The sequence below is a fragment of the Mastigoproctus giganteus genome, chromosome 14 (assembly GCF_048544385.1).
Source record: "Mastigoproctus giganteus isolate SK-2022 chromosome 14, ASM4854438v1, whole genome shotgun sequence".
NCBI classification, from domain to species: Eukaryota; Metazoa; Arthropoda; class Arachnida; order Uropygi; family Thelyphonidae; genus Mastigoproctus; species Mastigoproctus giganteus.
This window is the reverse complement of record NC_143588.1, coordinates 63,576,653-63,595,362: the sequence shown is the minus strand read 5'-3', so window position 1 is coordinate 63,595,362 and position 18,710 is coordinate 63,576,653. Positions and strand designations below refer to the sequence as shown.

At 34.9% G+C, this 18,710-nt stretch overlaps 1 protein-coding gene across 2 annotated transcripts in view; it reads left to right on the top strand.

The window, feature by feature from the left end:
• The window catches only part of LOC150075172 (polyamine-transporting ATPase 13A3-like), a 409,674-nt gene that overhangs the window by 373,711 nt on the left and 17,253 nt on the right, over positions 1-18,710 (top strand). For both annotated transcript variants that reach the window (XM_090388296.1, XM_090388295.1), the window contains 2 exons: positions 5,809-5,963; positions 10,884-10,972. In XM_090388296.1, coding sequence (XP_090244422.1) covers positions 5,809-5,963; positions 10,884-10,972 — 244 coding nt within the window. The remainder of the gene's footprint in view (positions 1-5,808; positions 5,964-10,883; positions 10,973-18,710) is intronic.

Sequence of the window (18,710 nt, the reverse complement as noted above, 5' to 3'; positions counted from 1 at the left end):
ATTAACAAGAGCTTGAAGGATAGGAGTGGTACCTTCAAAGGAATTAAGATGGGGACATCAAGATTTCAGATGCTCACCTCGATGCCAGAGCTTACACTAATGCATCATATTAAACAGTGACAGTCCCACAACTATAATGTGCTGGTCCCATGGGAAGTAGCTATTGTCATTGAATCTGTCAGGGAAATATATTGTGCAAAAAGGATAGGCAGAATAGGACTAGAATATATCTGAGAGGGAAGAAAGGATATTGTAGATCAGCTCTGATCATATAAGGACAGAGGTGATATTGTTGTACTAATGATATTAAGAGTACAGAGCAATGTTCAGAAAACATCATGAGTTAAGATTAAATTTGAAAGTGTCTGTAATTCTGCACAGATGTGATAGGAGGGAATGCATGATAAGAGCCTTGCCAATGAATTCGGCCCTGGAGAGATTGTGCAAGGCTCACAGGATGAAACTTCTCTCGGCTGGTCTGTGCTTGTTAACAGGAGAGAGTGTTTTTTAGGATGGGACACATTGAAATAGAAGGGTGCAAGGATATTTGCTGTTACTATCAAGGCAGTGTTAGGTGAGTTGGAAAACTGCTCGCTTACTGTTATTAGCAGAGTAGAGGTGTTATTAGCAGAGGTATATGATGCAAGAAAGCAAGCTTATGCAGCATCAGCCAAAAAAAAAAAAAAAAAAAAACCCTCCCATTTCACCCCTTCATTTGTTCCAAATGCCTGTTCAGCTCAGCCTTAAATTTATTTAGGCTATCAACTTCCACAAAAAAAGATGGAAGTCTGTTCCACCAATCAACCACCTGCTGGCTAAAGGCAGATTTCCACACATCTATTCTACAACTGTGTTTCCTCTATGCCCCCTCAGGCTCTTAATCTGAGCAAGAGGAAGAATCCCATCAGCATTCAGCTTGCTCAACCCATTCAAGGCCTTATACACCTCAATCAGATCACCTTGCAAGTGCCTACTCTCCAGATGCTGCAATTTGCAGAGCTTAAGCCTTTCTTGGTAAGAGCACCCCCTTTGTTCCCCTCACCAATCTTGTTGCCCTTTGACAGAATCTTGTACATCATCAATAGTTCCTGGCAGGCACATCTTGGTTCTTGTTAGCTGTTTCCCTTGACAATGGAATCTTCTAGTAAGCCATATCCTCTTGAAACAGAGCCACATGCACTCTGTTCCGAGGCAAATTGAATCAGCTTGTGTCACATAGCTAACCGCTAGGTACTTCAGTTGTGAAAGTTCCTAATTTTATTTTTCTCTGAGGCAGGGGTTCTCATTGGGGGAAATATCGCCCCCAAGGGGAAAAAAATTGGGTTTTGGGGGCAGAAAAATCAAGGGTACTACAATGGTTTGTGGCCCTCCAAAGTTCAGTCCTACCCAACGACATATTATTTCTTAATATTTCTCTCGGGTTTCTTTTCCCCTGAGACAACTGATTTTTAACATATATTAGGAGCGAGTGAGAAATTTTGATAAAAGGAAGATAGTGGGTGTGATTTAATTCATCCACCTTTGCTTTTCATAGGCATTAAATGCCTAAGTGCTTTCAGAGCTAATGTCTCCTCAATCCTTGGCGTTCATTCCGTTCCGACAGCTGTGACCTTGCCCGTGTCATGGTGGGCGTGGTTTATTTATTTATTCTTTTTTTTCGTTGGTCAATATATGAGGCATGGATGGGATGAGGAAATGTTTCACATTGTTTCTACTTTCTAAGCCACAATTACTATTGATTTATTGTTTCCTTGTGGAAATTGTTTATTTTTGATCCACAGTGCTTTTGTGAGTGACATGGGCCATGAGAGTTAAATAAAAAATAGTTTATATTTTATTTTTATTATTTAATTATTTGTAGTTATTCAAGCCACCATCAATCATGTCAAGTGCTGAAAAGAAAAAAAAGTGTCGACAGTATCTGGATAAATATCTAGCTTATGGTTTATTGAAAATCCATTCAACTCAAGACAGCCCATGTGTCCTATGTGTAATAGTTCTTTTTCAAATGAGGCTATAAAACCATCAAGACTTTTAGATCACTTAAAAAGGAAACATCTTGATAAAGTTGGTACATATATTGAATATTTTAAACAGAATTTTGGGCAGTGTAACGCTGTTACTTCCTTATATAAGAAGAACATGCAAACAAATGATTGTTTGTTTGTTATTTGGTTTTTAGGAGCATTAGCAACTAAAGCCATATTGCTCCGGGGATATGCGGTGATCATTCTCTGACCTTTCCGCATCCTCCATATTTGGTGGTCACAGGCTTGAACCCCGGTCTAATCAAGAAGTGTGTGCTACGCACTGCTGCTCCTGCCCACGGAGGCGCCGCAAACAAATGACAATGGAATAATTGCGTCTTATAAAATTGCAGAAATCATTTCAAAAACTGGTAGTGCTCATACAGTTGCTGAGACTGTTATACAACCCACATTAGAGACTAATTTCAACAGTGATGCACCAAAATCTTCCAGTGTTTTAAGAGCATTGCCATTGAGCAATGATTCAATTTGAATATGAATCGATGAGATGTCAGTTAACATTGAAGAGCAACAAATTGACAAACTAAAAACGAGAAAATTTTCTATTCAGATTGATGAATCCACAGTTACTGACAATACAGTCAATATTTCATTGATGATTGTAAATTGCAAGAAGAAATATTGTTTGTAAAATCTATTGAAACTGACTGTACTGGAGTTATCCATTTTTGCTGCTGTAAAAACATGGTTTGATGAAAAACAAGTACCATTGGAAAATATGGTATCCTGTGCCACTGAAAGTGCTACTTCCATCGTTGGAAGTCAGAGGTTTTATAGCCCACCTAAAGAAAGTATATCCTGAAGTTCTTGCAATACACTGCATTGTGCATCGACATTATTTGGTTGAAAAAAATATTAGTCCAGTTCTTGATCAATCTCTGAGTATAGTTATTAAAACCATCAATAAAATAAAGTCACATAGCAAATATGATCACCTTTTCAGAACATTCTGTGTTGATAATGAAGAACAGTATGTGAGGCTTCTTTTACATACAGAAGTAATAAGGCTTTCTAAAGGAAACTTGTCTAACAAAATTGTAAACTCTTTTTGATATGATAATTAGTTTTTTAGAAAGCAAAGGAGAGACACAGATTAAGCAAAGGAGATCAGCCAACACAAAAACAACATGTCTTGGATCTTTCAAAAACTTAATGAAGTATCATGTCAACAACACAATATAATAGCGTAGCTTAATTTAATTTATTAAGTATCATGTCAACTTAAAGGGAAATTAATTACATTGACTTCAAACGCGTATGAAGAGCCTTCACTGAAAAACTGGAAATACAGTATTTGAAAGCAATTTAATGACAAAACAATTTCATGGTATGCAAGAGTTAGCTGAAATCAATGAATCTCTCATTGAGAAGGATCTTAAGAATTATTCAGATCATTTGTGTTCTTTAAAAAACAAAATGAAAAATTGATTTTCAGATTTATTTGCTTTTGAAGTGAAGCCATGGATGTTAGATCCAATTGGATGCGATTCTGTGTCTGCTAGTGAAGAAATTCAAAAACTCATTGAATTAAAATATAACGAAGAATGCAAATATAAATTCGAAAAAGGTGGATATGAAGATGGGCAACTCGCATGGTAAGATTGGCAAAAGGGCAAACATACAAGGAAAGACTTCGATTATGTGGGTTATACAGACCTTAGCAATCAAACATCTTAGAGGAGACCTGATTGAGGTTTATAAGGCTCTGAGAGGGGTTGCTAAAATGAATGAAGGCAGAATACCACTGTCATAGAGAATTCCAGAACTCAGGGGCATACATTAAAATTACATTATAAATCAACAGGGATTACCTTTATTTTTGATATAGGAAGCTTCTTTTCCAACTCTCCTAGTCCAACTCGCTAATAATTCTTGAGGATGGCGATATCTATTTTGTAAGGCAGATGGGACAGCTTCCCCACTGTCAGAACAAATGACAATGGAATAATTGCGTCTTATAAAATTACAGAAATCATTGCAAAAATCATTAGTCAGAACACGTAGTGTTCAGACCGTGCAGTCTCAACAATGAGCGCTCATGACTGCTGTCTACAAACACCATACTTCTGGCAGCATGGAAACCATTACTTGGATTGGCATAAAATTAGATTTTGGAGGTCTAAACTGTTTATTAAATATGGACCGATTATTTCTTTCGGTCCTATAGCTGGACTTTAGAGTTTAATTTAGGGGTCTAATAAAATTGGATATGGGGGGGGGGGGGATTATTCTCTACATTCCTTAAGTCGGACTAAAACTTTTCGGGCGTCATGTTCACTGGAACGGAGCAACTCAGTATTAATCCAAAACTTTTGTCTTATGTTGTAGTGTTTGTTCTTCACGCATGAGTATAAGTGACCAATCGTCGGACAATAGGAATGTTTGTAGGCCATTCCTATTGTCCAACGATTGGTCACTTATACGCATGCGTGAAGAACAAACACTACAACATAAGACAAAAGTTTAGGATTAATTGTGAGTTGCTCCGTTCCTGTGAACATGACGCCGGAAAAGTTCTAGTCCGACTTAAGGAATGTAGAGAATAACCCCCCCCCCCCAATATCCAATTTTATTAGACCCCTAAATTAAACTCTAAAGTCCAGCTATAGGACTGAAAGAAATAATCGGTCCATATTCATTTAACAGTTTAGACCTCCAAAATCTAATTTTATGCCAATCCAAGTAATGGTTTCCATGCTGCCAGAAGTATGGTGTTTGTAGACAGCAGTCATGAGCACTCATTGTTGAGACCGCACGGTCTGAACACTACGGTTCTGACAGTGGGGAAGATGTCCCATCTGCCTTACAAAATAGATATCGCCTTCCTCAAGAATTATTAGCGAGTTGGACTAGGAGAGTTGGAAAAGAAGCTTCCTATATCAAAAATAAAGGTAATCTCTGTTGATTTATAATATAATAGAATATAGGAATTATCAAGCATTTAATAGCTCTCAATCATCAAATTTATTAAAATTACAGGGGAGAGGTTTTCAACCGGGATGCTGCAACAACATTTCAGGGGTGCCACGTAATTTGGGTTTAAGTTACTTAAACTTATTATTTTTTAATTTATATGTTTATTTCATTATAAAAAGTGTACAGTATCTTTTTTAATTTTTTGGTAATCTATAATTGATGTTTGCTTAGTACCTCTATATAAAGAATAAAATTATATAATTTGTATTATGAAATGTAATTTTTATAATTATATTATTGTAATAAATATCATATAACATATATATATATATATACACACACACACACACACACACACACACACACACACACACACACAGAGAATTGGATCTAACAGGCAGAAAATTGAATAGGGGTGACGTTATTATAAAAAGGTTGAAAACCAGTGGACTAGAGTGTAGGAAGTTTTCTTTTAGTCAGTGAGTCACTGATTGCCAGAACAGGTTGCCCTCACAAGTAGCTCAGGCTGACAGTTTGAATAAATTCAAAGGTCAACTAGATAGTTGTGTGAGGAGGGAAGAAAATTTTTATTTTCTTACCTACTTTTTTTTTTTTTTTTTGCAAAAAGTAATAATAGTAACAGCCATGTAGTACAAAAAAATTCTGTGGCTTCCTTGCACTATATGGCTGTTACTATTACTATATTAACAATTTTTGTATTTTGCATAACTTTTTAATCACCTTGAAGTTTTAAAATTTAATAGGTTAGAAAAACAGGATTATATGTAGATTCTTATTCTGAAAGCTGTATTTTTTTTATTGCTCTGTGCTGCCTTTTCTTTAGGTATGAGCCATTCAACTTTAATAAAGAGCGTATTCATTCAGCAGCACCATCTGATATGGCCACAGCCATACTAAGTGTGAACATGATGTCTTATGTAATAGCAGCAGTGATCTTCTCTCCAGGACCACCATATCGTAAACCATTCTTTACAAACAGTAAGGCATTTTTAATTCAATTTTAATTAATATCAAAGTTGCTGTAACACTTATAAATGTATAAAGCAGGGATAGCTAAGCTTAGTAAATCTATGAATCACACAAGATAACTTTCAGTTTTCTTAGTCTTGAGAATCAGATAAATGGATAACCATCCAAGATTTGAGAGCCAGCCAAATACAGTACTCTTCAAAGACTAGACCCTCATTTATTATGCTTTTCTATTAAATAAAATTTATCTAATGCACTAATTACTGTACAAATTTAGTCATTTCAAAATTGTTTAATGGATTCATTTTAACTGTATTTAACATTCTCAGTAATAAGAGTAACATTATAAAATATTTTCATAGAAAACTTTTCATTAGTAAATACTGTTAATTAAGGAGTAAAGGAAATGAAGAGGAAATGAAAATATTCTAAAGTTATGAAACAAACTTTTAGTTTGCTTATGTATTTTTGAAAGTACAGAAATGTTGAATCTTTTGATGTAGAAGCTGAAGAGCACGTAATTAGACAGGGCTGATATATTTGAATGGTGAGAACACTAGTCTTTATATTCGAAGAACTCCCTAGCCATTTTTTTGTACCCTTACCTTCATTATTTTAAATTTAATCTTACAACTACTGAAGAAGGAATGCAAAATTTCAGAACATATGATTTCTTAATATATCAGCTGGTGTTGAAATTGTGTACAACAAATTTCTTTGAATAAATATTAAAGTGACCGTTGGTGTATTTTTTAATAATGAAAGGCACAGCTGTTTACATAAGAGTGAGAAACAGTATGTGAATTTCTTACAACCACTGTAAACTTCTACATCTTTGTAGACTTGCATGACTGTTGCTTCACCCTTCACTTCATCTAGTATTAATCAGTTAGCCAGTATACCAACACCACAACTCATTTATATGTAGAAGCCAGCGCTAAGAGTTAAGGTGTGATGCTCATTGTAAAATTATATTTTATGTATTCATTTATATTTGTCTAAAAAGTGTACTAGACTTCAGATTGGTGTAACATCAGGAGTGGGGTCCCTCAAGGATTGGTTCTTGGACCACTGTTCTTTCTCATTTTCATAAATGACATCAACAAACAGATAAAGGTATAATGTCAAAATTTGCAGATAATGTAAAGATTGGTAGAGTCGTTAATAATCAGCACCAAGCAGCGCTCCTTCAGGATGACTTCAAAGATGGTCAGAAAAGTGGCATGCTGTTTTAATCCTGCTAAAGGCAAGGCCATACACTTGGGGAATATCAACCCATAAATAAATTATACACTTGGTGGGGTTAAATTAAAAACAGTGGAGAAGGAAAGGGACTTGGAGTTTTAATATGGGCAGATATGACGTTTTATGAAAAGTGCAAATGGAGTAGGGAAAGCCCATGGACACTAATGAATACAACAAACAATTCTACAGAGAAATAGAGTGGGCCAATAAATCAGAATATCTTATAATGGGGGATTTTAACTTCCTGGATATTGACTGGAACTTGTGAGTTGGTCACTCACACACTAGCAAGACTTTTGTGGATTTATTGGATGATTGTTTTGTGCAGCAGCATTTTCAAGAGGCAACCAGAGAGGGTAATACTCTTGATCTGGTTATCAGCAGTGATTATTTGTGTATTAAGAATTTGCAGATAAAGAAACCACTAGGTGGCAGTGATCACAGTGTATTGATGTGGGATTTACTTAAAGTAAATAATTACCATCGGGGTAAAGGGAACGGTTTTTGCTTCCGTAAAGGTGACTACAGGTGTTCTCAGACAGTTTTTAAATTCTGTACAGTGGGACCAACTGATGATCTTACCAACATCAAATTCTAAGTGGGAAGCATTCAAGGAATTAATTGTGGAAGCTACTAGGCTTTTAATACCAACTAAGAAATATTATTCAAGGTTTAGGCCTAAATAGATGTCAGATGAACTAATGAGACTTGTGGCAGAGGAACGTATCAACTGTGTGGTACTACACTTAAGATGATAGAAAATGAAAAAGACTGGAGATGTGCAAGTGTATCGAATTCACAAGGGGGGGGGGTTCAAAAGGTGACACAATTAACTATAGACCTGTTAATTTAAATTGTGTTCTGGGGAAAATAATGGAGTCACTGGTTAAAGAAGCATTGCAGGATCATCTAGACAAGACTGCAGTAATAGTTGACACAGCATGGGTTTGTTAAAGGGAGGTCTTGTCTGACCAATTTGATTGGATACTATGACGTGGCCACAAAGGAACTGAATGTCAAAAATAATTTTGATATCATATACTTGGATTTCAGGAAAGCTTTTGATACTGTTTCACATGGAAGACTGCTGTACACATTGGAGTGGTATGACATTAAGGGTAAATTGCTACAATGGATAAAGGGATGGTTGAGCGGGAGATGACACAGAGTGGTAATCAAAGGACACTGCTCTTCAAGAACAAATGTTATTAGTGGAGTTCCCGCAGGTTCGGTGCTGGGCCCATTGTTGTTTTGTGTATTCATCAATGATATTGATGAAGATATATCAGGCTTAGTGTCGAAGTTTGCAGATGATACAAAGTTTGACAGGATTGTTAATGACAATAATGGCAGTATGCTACTGCAACAGGATCTAGAAAATTTGGGCAGATGGGCTGAGAAGTGGCAACTGCATATGGGTAGAAGTAATCCCAGAGAAACGTACTAACTCTGTGGTACTATACTTAGGATGGTAGAAAATGAAAAAGACCTGGGAGTGATTGTGCAGTCAGATATGAAGTTTTGTGAGCTATGCAGACAGGCTGCCAGAGCAGGTCATGGGGTGTTGTCAATGATATACAGGAATTTTGCTAGCAGGGAAAAGGAGGTGATTATCCCTTTGTATAAGGCAATTGGTAGGCCACCCCTTGAGTAGTGCGTACAGGTCTGGAGGCCTCATCTTAGGAAGGATGTAGATTTGCTTGAGCATGTACAGAGAAGGTCAACAAGATTGATGAGGGGAACGAAGGGGTCCTCTTACCAAGAAAGGCTTAAGTTTTGCAAAATTGCAGCGGCTGGAGACTAGACACCTACGATGTGATCTGATTGAGGTGTATAAGACCTTGAATTGGTTGAGCACGCTGAACTCTGATGGGATTCTTCTGCTTGCTCAGATTGTGAACCTGAGGGGGCATAAATTCAAATTGAGGAAAGACAGTTGTAGAATAGATGTGCAGAAATTTGCCTTTAGCCAGCAGGTGACTACAGGTGTTCTCAGACAGTTTTTAAATTCTGTACAGTGGGACCAACTGATGATCTTACCAACATCAAATTCTAAGTGGGAAGCATTCAAGGAATTAATTGTGGAAGCTACTAGGCTTTTAATACCAACTAAGAAATATTATTCAAGGTTTAGGCCTAAATAGATGTCAGATGAACTAATGAGACTTGTGGCAGAGGAACGTATCAACTGTGTGGTACTACACTTAAGATGATAGAAAATGAAAAAGACTGGAGATGTGCAAATGTATCGAATTCACAAGGGGGGGGGGTTCAAAAGGTGACACAATTAACTATAGACCTGTTAATTTAAATTGTGTTCTGGGGAAAATAATGGAGTCACTGGTTAAAGAAGCATTGCAGGATCATCTAGACAAGACTGCAGTAATAGTTGACACAGCATGGGTTTGTTAAAATTCTGAGGAAATTTCTGGAACAAACTTCTATCTGTCGTTCTGGAAGTTGATAGCTTAAATAAATTCAAGGAGGGAATGGGTGGGTGAAGTTTTTTTTTTTTTTTTTTGGCTGATGCTACATAAGTTCAGGTTTGCTTTCTTGCATAACATGCCTCTATTACTATTACCTATCAATGATTTTTTTGAACATTATCCTGTAAAGATAATCTCACTGTATACAGCAATTGTAAGACCACATTTGGAATACTGTGATGACGTATGGAGACGTCATCTGAAAAAAGACTAGGAGTATGTGGGCTACAGAACTTGGCAACCAAGTACATGATTGAGGTTTATAAGGCTCTGAAAGGGATTAGTGAAATGAATGAAGGTGAAATTTTCACTGTTAGAAAGAATTCCACAACTAGGGGTAAAGGTTTAGATTAGATTATGTAGAAGTTTTGTTTTAGCCAGTGATTTGTTGATTACTGGAACAAGTTGTCCTTGCAGGTGGTTGAGGCTGAGAGTTTGAATAAATTCAAAGGGCCACTGTTTTCCAGTGTGAGGAGGGAAGCATATTAATTTGTATTTTCTTATTTAATGGCAGAGGAACCAGCCTAGGGCATATGTTTTTTTTTTGCCAGTGCAGCAAAAGTCTGTAGCTTCCTTGCACTATATGACAAATACTAATAATCTTATTTAGAGGAAGTAGGAATCACTCCTCTCGGGTTATCCTTGGTTTGTTAGCCTGCACAACATACAGAGATCTGGTACATGAAAATGAACTAGCATATACAAAACAGCATATTACAACCAAAATTAGTCTGTTCGCCAAGGAATCTCCAACTAATCAACCAACTCATTCTTTTCCGAGGATTCTTAAATATGTTATATAAAATTGCTTTATATATCTAATGCTCCTTGTTTTCCATTGAAGTATTTTGAACATATTTTATTATTGATGTGTTAAATATAAATAATGTTTTTTTTTTTTATTTATTTATTTTTTTTTCCAAAATGGTAAAAGAACAAAGCAATTCTGCCTAAAATCTATTTCTTTAAATTCTCTGTTTTGTTAGCCAAATTTGGTGGTGGGTATCAGATATCGTGCTTAGTTTTGCACATAGCTTTATTGATAGCATAGAAAAGCTTTAAATCATATATGAAGAAAGATGCTATAAAATGCTATGCACAGTATAAAATAGCCCATTAACTGTCTTCTTAATTATATAAAATGACTCCCTGGTGCAAAACTGAGCAATTGACTAATCTTTTATTTATTTTTTGTTAGGAATTTACCTTACGGTCGTGTTTGCAGAGTTTTTTCTGGTGTCATTTTTTATTATTTATCCAGTTGATTTTGTTGCTCGTCTTGTTAATGTAAGTATCTTTTTACTTACGTTTTAAATTTTAATTAATTATTAATAGATTTTTTAAATTTCAATGATATCTTGTTTAGTGTCTGTTTATAACAGTTTTTCAACCATTTTCTTCATTTCTTTAAAGCTTAAAAATGCATAAAGACAATAATAATAAATCAAAATAAATGGAAAATCATCAAAAGTTTTACACACAGAATTAATATTTATGTAAAATGAAAAAAAAAATTAATGAATAAAAAATGGGGAAAAAAGTAATTTTCTTAAAGATTTTTTTTTTACAAATTTTTAAATTTTATTTTTACAATAATCCTACTCTACTGTTCAACTATATCAAGTCAGAATAGGGAAATTTTTATATTTAAAAGCATTTATGTACATAGATTTTCAGTTTTTTACAAGCTTTCAAATTTCTCGAAAAAAAACTCTTCCACATGCACATGGTCTTGAAACAGCACTTACCCAAGAGCAGCAACTGATTCCCCAACAACTTATGAGTGCCTTGATTTTATGAATGCATTGCAGCTGCACAGACAATGATTTAGTATGTATCTGCAACATGCAGGTGCATACTATCTGTCTAGAGTGGTGACAAAACTGACATTACTTTGCTTCTGATATATCATGTTCTAATAAAGTTGTAACTGCTGTTCACTCTGGAGTTTATTTGAATGTTTTTAACATACACTGATTCGAACCTAGCTTCATCCTCATCATATTTACATAAACATTGTTTACACGTGCTGTGATCTCCTAATTGTTTTCACCACTGTATATGCATATCCGTAGTTTAATTGTAACAGGACTTGCATTTTTTTTATGGCACAGATGGGAAAAAAAAAAGATTCCTGTGTTATAAAGCTTATTATAATTAAACTGTATTATTTACAGACAAACCTACAGCAGTTTGAAGATATAAAAGCACTCAAACCTACATTGGTATTAATATGTTTATTTCCAGATTGGAAATATGTACATAATGGAGTCAAATGTTGTGGTATTTTCTTACCACTGTCCACAGGTATAAAAAATGGTTGAAGGATAAACCAATTTGCACATTAATATGGCCTGGTAACAGTCCAGACCTCAATTTACTTGAAAAATTGTAGGAATAAAATGGGTGTTTCAGTAATGCAAAAGAAACCAACATTTAGAGAGCTGCAGGGGACATTAATCTGTGTTTGGTGCTATGAGATTTCCCAGGTATACATTCAGAACCTTATTCAGTTGATGCCGTGATGATATGCTGCAGTTAGCAAAGCAAGGGGTGGGCCAACGAAATATTAGTATGCATTTGTGTTTTTTAGTTATATAGCTGCCTGTCATCCTAGTATGAGCAAAGTAATAATAATAATAAAAATCGCTGCTTTCATCGAATTTTTGTTATAAGAAATTTTCCTCAATAATAGCATGTTATTTTGAAAAAAAAAAACTAATTTCAATGAATAACACATAAGGCACAAAAGTAAATTTTTCTGCAATTAATAGTTTTGTATATGTAATGTTTTACTTATGTTCTGTTTCAGCTATTTCTAAAAGGATAAGCTGCCAGTATAAGAACAAACAACCTAAAAAATGAGATGATGCAATTTTTTGAGCACTACTGTAGTTCTTGAGAAATATGATAATGGGTATACATTTAAAAGTAATCTAAGAAAAGCTAAAAATCTGAATCATTCTTTTAAGTGATTAAAAGCTATTGACATGTAATTATTTAAAACCTTTACCGATGCATCAATAATATGGCACTTATATTTGCATTAAAGGAAAAAGCATTTGAAAGTGAAGTGGTTAAGCAGTTATTGTTATGACTTCATTGTTAGTGTAAGTAAAACTGGAGTAACATCTGAAAATACTACTGCTTAATCTTAAAAGTATAATTTGAAGTTAAATTATACAATTAACCCTTCCATAAGTACATACAATCAGTCCTCGTATAGCACGATAGTTGTGTTCCTAGAAACCCTCGTGCAATATAAACAACAGGCCCTATGGGAAAAATAGGGTTAGGTGCCAACCACCCAAGATTGAACACACATTTGTAACCAAAACATTACCAAACACAATAAATAATCGTAATAAAATACGTAAGTATTTTATTACAACTATTACGTAATAAAATATTGCTAATGCTTTTGCTTCTATCGTAAGCAAACTTGTTTTTTGTTTGATTTTCTATCGAAACAGATGACAGCCATTCCATCTCTTCCAATTCTTTGTGTCTTAATCTAATGGATTTTAATTACACTTTGAGCTGTTCCTGCTATGAAAGTTTTTATTTTCTCGGCGTTGCCTCATTTAGGTCTGTAGCACGTGCAATATCACATTGGTCTTTCATTTCGCTCAAAGCATTTCACAATTTCATATTTTTTCTCTATCGACAGAGGCGGACTGGCCATACTACCGGAGGAACCCCGGTGGGCCGGAGGCCAGTGTGATTTTGGCCATAAACCATAGTATGAGGCCACTATAAATTTTCCCTGGTAAGAATTTTTGACCTAGTCCACCTCTGTTTATCGATATTGCTTTTCTTTTTCTCTCTGAATCTGCAGTGTCTTCACCAGGATGCTTCCTTTTCACACCTTTTAAGTATTTTACTCATTTTTAGGGAATAAAGCACAATTACAAAACGAGGAGGCACGCTTGATACACATAAACAAAGCTGCGCGCATGTAGCAACTGAATAAACAACACCGTAAAGGCAGAGATACACTATTGACACCTCACATTTTACTAAAGCACATTTCTAGGGGTTTCTGCTAGTGGAATCTGTTATAAACTTGATCTAATTGCATTTGCGATTATACTGATAGCTGGAATTGTGTTGGTTTTTACGTTATTATGGTGAAATGTGTTTCCCCTTCACTGATATAAAAAACATAAATACATTTTCAGAATCTTCTCTTCATTCCTATCGTGTTGCATTCATTTGGGGTGATTCTGCGTTCGACTGCCATTTCCTGTAAAAACAAAGGGGAATCGTGCATAAGCGAATTCGGTTCGTGTTATATAAGATATCGTTCCCGTTTATAAATCGTGTATGATCGAATTCGTGTAGTGTAAACACGTGTTATACGAGGACTGACTGTATGTAGATATACATTTTTCAGGTGTGGGCTCTGGGGAGTGCATATAAAGATGTTTTTTTTTTAAGGTTATTTCAAGTACATTTCAAAAAACATTTCTGTGTATTGTAGAAATTAACTTAATTTTTCCAGTCATGCTGTCATTCTTTCTGTATTTTGAAATAATAGTAGAGATACAGTTTTAATGGATGGTGGCACAAAAATAGATTTGAAAATCCGAAGGAAGTTTGCAATTTTCTATCCTTGTAGTCAGAAATCAAAACTGATGAAATTGAATTAAGTCACATATGAATATATGTGATGATGTTATTTCATAAAATTTTATTTCCAAACGTAGTGTCTTCTTAAATTACACAAATTTAAAATAATGAGAGGCCAGCACGATAGCCTCCCTTTTTCTTATTTTGTTTTGCTGTAGATTGGTCATTATTGGAAGTGTATACATTTTTTTTTTTTTTTTTTTTTTTTTTTGCTCATGTTTATTTATTTTGTTTTTATTATTACTCTTATGGCTAGTAAGCCTCCTCATAGGTTTAGTGGAAGTGATGGTAAGCATTCAAGGATATCTATAGTGCTTAAGTGCTATGAATGAGATGAGAGTATGGCATGCATTAAACATGCTCTAAGTCTGAGTGAGAGTACATTATGTACTATTCAAGATAGTGCTGATAAAATCAAAGAAAGTATTAAGAGTGGTGTGCCCTTACCTGCACAAAAGTTGCTGTATGCTTAGTCAGGTTTGATGTAAAGCATGGAAAAAAATGCTTGCTACATGAATTGAGTGACCAAAATAAAAAAACAAGTTAACATTAGCCTGGCACAAGTGCAAGAGAAAGCTCACATTATGATGATTTAAAAGAACGTGAGGATGGGGAAGTTAAGCATTTTTCAGCAAGTTCAAGATGGTTTGCAAATTTTTGTCAAAGGTATGGTTTTCTCTTGATTTTTTTAGGAGTCCTTATGTGCTGTAATGTAATAACTAGATCGTATGTATAGCTTAGCTTAATTTTCAGCACTCACCTCATAGTAATCCGCTTAGCTGGTAGAGAGTTTTACCACATACATAGTGGTTATAGGATTTTAATAACTTACAGGGATTATGGGTTTAAAACTAAGTTATGGGCTATAAAAAAAATTTTTAAGAAAGGAAAGTGCACCTTCCATTCTATGGTTGCCTAATTAAATTAAATTAAATGAAGAAAAATAGAAGCTAATAGTCGCGCACGAGCGACTTTCGAGATTACTCGTCTTCAGTTAGCTGTAGTGGGGGGGGGGGAAGAGAGCGCGCTTGTGTTATATACGGGTTGGGTTCCCGAAATGCATTTCAGTGCACGTGGAAACTTAATACATGCTAAATTCCAAATGGGGGAGAAATTGGCGGGAATCTTTTTGTTTAACACGTTGAGTGATGTATGGCGCTTAAACCATTCGATAACGAGGGTTTCGTTTTCAAGGATTTTGTAGCTAGAATTTAATTTAACTACTGTGATGGCTGAATCGATGAGTGGGTTGTGATCAAAATCACTGAAATGCATTTCGGGAACCCAACCCGTATATAACACAAGCGCGCGCTCTCTCTCTCTCTCCCCCCCCACTATAGCTAACTGAAGACGAGTAATCTCGAAAGTCGCTCGTGCGCAACTATTAGCTTCTATTTTTCTTCATTTAATTTAATTTAATTAGGCAACCATAGAATGGAAGGTGCACTTTCCTTTCTTAAAAATTTTTTTTATAGCCCATAACTTAGTTTTAAACCCATAAACCCATAATCCCTGTAAGTTATTAAAATCCTATAACCACTATGTATGTGGTAAAACTCTCCACCAGCTAAGCAGATTACTATGAGGTGAGTGCTGAAAATTAAGCTAAGCTTATGGTTTTCATAATGTGAAAACGTGGAAAAGCTGCATCAGTCGATAAAAATGCTACAGATCCATTCCCTGCAAAACTGAAAGTGATCATAGAAGATGGAGAGTACATACCTAAAGATATTCAACCTTGACAAAATAGGTTTATATTGGAAAAAAAATACCTAAAATTGGAATCCTGACTATTGTTCAGACAGTACACATAAGTGGACATAAATTGAAAAATGATAGTTGTAGGATAGACATGTAAAAATTGCTTTCAGACAGAGTGTGACTGATTGTTGGAACTAACTTCCTTTCATCTGCTGTTATGGAGGTAGTTGCACACAGGTTTCAGTTATATGTGCTGAAAAGATTCGCCTGGCTTTAAAACTGCAACAGATCGGCTAACATTTCTGTTTGGTGCTAACGTGGAGGGTCATAAAAATTGAAACCTGTGTGCATTTATCACTATCATAACCTTCGTGCCCTTAAAGGTTACAAGTCATACATATCCGTGTACTGGTACTCAAAAGGGTGGATGACCTTGGATCTGTTAGCCAATGAAAACCCTAATCTTGAACGAAGCTCTAAAGTGCAATGTAAAGTTACACTAGAACTTGGTTGCTACTATTGTTACTATGAGTTATTGCATGAGGAGGAAATGTGCAAAGCAACTAACTCTGGATTCCTTTTTCAAGCACTCAAGGGAGTAGGCAAGTGAACCCCTCCACCTCCTGCATTAGCATAATGCCCCCACCCCACCTATCTGGTCCAAATCTGAGGGAATGGAATTGACCATGATGATCCCTCTCAATCTGTCTAAGGCCACCCTCTACCCCAATCTCTCTCTCAATTGTTGTTTGTGTTATACTGTATATGTAGGTTATAGTGAACATACTTTTTCTTACTGTACAAAAAAGAAATAATAAAATAAATAAGTAAATCAATAAAGATGAATGAATCTCTTTGGTTGCTCATCATTTTCTTTAGAGTGCTCAATCTTCCAACTAAAGAAAATGAATGGTATGTACTCTAGGGGTAGCTTAGCTAGATGTGAACGAGAGTTACTCTCATAGGCCTATTATCGCATTTTTTGGCAATTATTTACATTACGTGTGAATTTAATTTGTGCGAGACATTCTGGAATGTAAACCTCATGTAAATTAAGAAGTTATTGTATATATTAAAGTAACAAGTTTAGTTTTTATATTTAAAAAAAAAATTTTTTTTTTTAAATTCTGGAATAATTTTTGACAATATTTTTACTCTGATGCTGGATAATAGACTCAAAATAACACAAAATTAATATTTAAAAGCATTTATGCACCCAAATATCATAAAGAAATAAGCAAGTCACCCTGTGGAACCTATCCTTATTGGAAACACTAAAGAAGGCCCATACATGTCATCTTTAAACTGCACGTGGTGAGCAGAAATGATTATATGTAATTATTGGAATTAGTAGGGAAAAAAGCTTATACATCAGCAAAAAAAAAAAATTTAAAAAAAAAAAAAAAAAAAAGGTCACTACCCACGTCGTCTGTCCATTCCTCTAATAATCTAATTCTTCCTTAAATTTGTTTAGATTACCCACTTCCACAACCCAGATGGAAGTTTGTCCACAACAATTGGTCACTCTCTAGCTGAAAGTAAACTATAACCAACCTTTATATATCTTCATTCAAAATGTGATGTTCTGAAAATAGACACACAGTGATATGAAATTACCATATGAAATAAAAATAAACCTTTGTGTGCATGTAACCAAAGCACCAATTAAGAAAAATTCTAGAAGTTCAAGGTAACAAAATAGTTTTTCTTATTTCACATTCAGGTATTTTTAACAAATACAGTTCTGGAACTTTTTGAACCTCTTACAGACTATGTAAATTTGCGAGTCCTTATAAAATGTGAATGTTGCCCCAAAACTAATACCTCCAATTTCTTTAAACAAAGTTTTGTATTTTCACTTTGTATAGACAAACTTGGACTCATTTTCTACATTTTAATACATAATCACAATCTCATTAATGCGCTTTGGCTAGTAATGAACAAGGGTACTTATTTCTGCATGGTAGAAACTATTATTTGTTTCTTTTTGTCCCCACCATTCACTTCTTTACAGCAGTCTTCATGGAGAACTATTTGACAATGATAACATGTTCTGCTTGCACAGTGCTAGGTCCAGGCTATTGTAAGGTGTAGCCATACAGTCCAATTCCATCAGGATAATTTCTTCAGCTTTATTAAATTTTTTATTTAATGCTAGGAAACAGTGCCTTTATACCTGACTGAATTCTGCGAATGTGAGCTTGCAGTTTATTTAACATTTTTACACTGCATTCAGTATTCATAGTGGTTCTCCTTTTCAAAAAAAAATCAACTATAATGATTCCATGACTGCCACAAATTACAGAATGTGACCTTTTAGCATACCGTTGGATGTTGAATTGTTTTCTTTGTAATGCCAGATGCCTTTTTCTGTTTCAAAACATTTGATTGCTTGTCATTATAATGTATCCTTTCCATTGATGTAATATAGTGTAAGATAGGCACAGATAACCTTTTTTTGTGAATGGGAGTTAATATCCCATACACATATGCACAGTTTTGAGTAGCAAAGTTGTGAGCAATGTTTTGTAAAACACTTACCATTGCCAATGTGAGCACGCAACTTGTTGTGACAATTCATTGATAATTTTAAATCAGCTCTTTTTTTTTTGTTTCTCTCTTCTTCCTTCCCCCCTATTTTTTGCATACAGCTGTTGAAATGTTGTTATTGTCCTATATGAGGATAAGCATT